Genomic DNA, 2485 nt, shown 5'->3' with positions numbered 1-2485 from the left:
ATAACTCTTGTTATGAATTGATACTATAAATAAAATTGAATTGAATTGAATTGAATTTATTGTCCCCTGAGGGAAATTTGTCTTGGGCATCAGTGCAACATAAGGCTGCTGTAGACATCAATAACACATAGACTTTACACACACATACAACATACAATCCACCCTATTACATTACATTGCACAAGTATTAATGACCCTCCCCTGTCAATCAATGATTACCAAGTCAATAAAACCTGAATAATGAAAAACAGATACTTCTGTGTAATTGCACTACAGCACATATAGAAGAAAACAATATGACAGAAACAAAGTACAACCACCACCATTCTACGTAACAAAATCTCATGAAGATCTATGAATCATGTTTTAATGTTAAACATACATGTGGCACAGTGAATCCTTAGGATGAACTGTATCTGTGGATGGCCTTAGTGACCACATTACCTATAAGCCGGAAAATAAACTTTAACTTTAACAATATATATGAATATTTTATATGTCTGTGTCCAGAACAACTGGATCTGGTGGTCCATTTCTTTAACTGTGTATGATGTCTACGCCCGATGTATTTTGTTTTTCAATCCAACCTTTATTTAGCTAATTCAGGCCATTTCCATCTTCATTTATGGATTAATACATGGATTACCAAATAGAGACCAGGTATCCAACTATAACAAAGAGACTGAACAGAATTATATATTTTTTTTTTTAAATGAATAGAGGTCTAGTCCACAACCAATATTGTATGATCTGTAACACATTTACATGTCTGAATCTGAATCTAAAATCTGCAGACTAATTTGTTTAACATGTGGACCATGTGAAAACTGATATGATCACTTTCTAGCTTGACAGATGCGTCATTAATATTTACAGTCATGGGCAAGAGGGCATGACACTGCTCCAAACGTGACACCGCTCCTCAGACCGCGCTGCCATTTGCCAAACAACCAATCAAAGTTCTCCAGTTTGTCATTAATGCTGACGTTTTACCATGCGCCCAATCAGCGAGCAGATACGGGGGGGGATAACAACATCACAGTTTGCTGTTTTACCCACGCCACGCCCACCTCCCAAGTGTTGATTTCCGATTGACAGCAAGTGAAGTTTACTGGGAGTCTACTACACGGTCACTGTTTTAGCCTTTCCTAGAACATTTTGGCTTCATTTCGACCGATCCCTCGGGATTATTCGTTAACAATGGAATAAGAAGTAATCATGGTGGTAAATTCAGTGCACTGGTTTCGTAAAGGTCTGCGGTTGCACGATAATCCGGTGTTGCAGGAGGCCCTCAATGGAGCGGACACCGTGCGCTGTGTTTATATCCTAGACCCGTGGTTCGCTGGCGCAGCCAACGTGGGAATCAACCGATGGAGGTTTGTCATGTACCTTTATCTGTGACATGTTTACGTGAACGCAATATATCAGGTCGCCATTTGTTTGAGTCATTGCCTACATGTGCAACGCTTGGAGTTTAGGCTCTGGCCTCCACTAGATTTCAGTTAGCTAACGTTAACGTTATCTTAAAATGTTAGCCTTGTACATCCTAGCCCAGTATTCCCCACCTAGAAGAAGACCACTTCTTTATCGAATCGTTACTTTCCACTGGCATGTTCGGTGTAGGTTAAACGAGAACTACCAGGAAACGGTTAAACTTGTCCAAAAAACCCAAATCTGAACAAAAAACTGGACCACTATTTTGATTATCGCCCAACTGATCCCACGGAAGTTTGGAAGAAACTGAAAAAAGGTTGTGGTTCTTTTCTTAAGTCACGACAGTGGTGAAGTTAGTATGATGTTGGATATTCTACAGATATTCATTTCAGGTTCGCAGGAATTTCTGCTGTGCTTTCACTCAGTCCAAACAATACGACACAAATATCATGGTTTCGTGATTCACTTGTATCTTCAACACGAGTCTGGCCGGGGGCGTGGTCAACACCGACAAATAAAGGCCGGGGGGGAAAATAGTGTGGATAATCTCCTAAATGCCTTAAACATAATGTGCATTCAAGTTTACCATAATGTACATGTCTATCAATTTCATTTAACAGATTAAACAATATATTCATGTTTTTTTGGGGGGGTTATGGTACTCATGTAGAGTATTATTTTCCTACCGGTATTTTAGTCAGTGCGGTTGTACGTGTTGCTCAGTCGAGTGTGCCAGCAGATGGCAGTAGCTACATTGGATGTAACACGGGTCTCATTTAGTGATAGCAGAAAAATGACGGGTCCTGTGGTAGTGATTTCTGGTAGTGAAAGGTGGTGGTAGTGAAATTTCGACATGGACCCCAGGAGAATCCGAGACTGGAAGAAACAGAAGGATGAGCTAATGAGATTAGCCGGCAGGAGCAAAGCATGGCTAGCTAGCTGGAGGTGGAAGGAAAAGAGTTAGCCTGGAGCTAGAAGCGAAACTAGCTAGCTGGAGGTGGAAGGAAAAGAGTTATCCTGGAGCTAGAAGCGAAGCTAGCTAGCTGGAGGT

The 2485-nt window shown here is 40.8% G+C and overlaps 1 protein-coding gene across 2 annotated transcripts in view; it reads left to right on the top strand.

Moving 5' to 3' along the window:
• Positions 1-1073: 1073 nt before the first annotated feature.
• cry2 (cryptochrome circadian regulator 2) overlaps positions 1074-2485 on the top strand; it is a 25344-nt gene continuing 23932 nt past the window's right edge. For both annotated transcript variants that reach the window (XM_032523325.1, XM_032523324.1), the window contains exon 1: positions 1074-1376. In XM_032523325.1, the coding sequence (XP_032379216.1) occupies positions 1219-1376 (158 nt within the window). In that variant the 5' untranslated portion in view covers positions 1074-1218. The remainder of the gene's footprint in view (positions 1377-2485) is intronic.

This window comes from Etheostoma spectabile, chromosome 8, assembly GCF_008692095.1.
Source record: "Etheostoma spectabile isolate EspeVRDwgs_2016 chromosome 8, UIUC_Espe_1.0, whole genome shotgun sequence".
NCBI lineage: Eukaryota > Metazoa > Chordata > Actinopteri > Perciformes > Percidae > Etheostoma > Etheostoma spectabile.
This window is presented reverse-complemented; position numbering and strand designations above follow the sequence as displayed.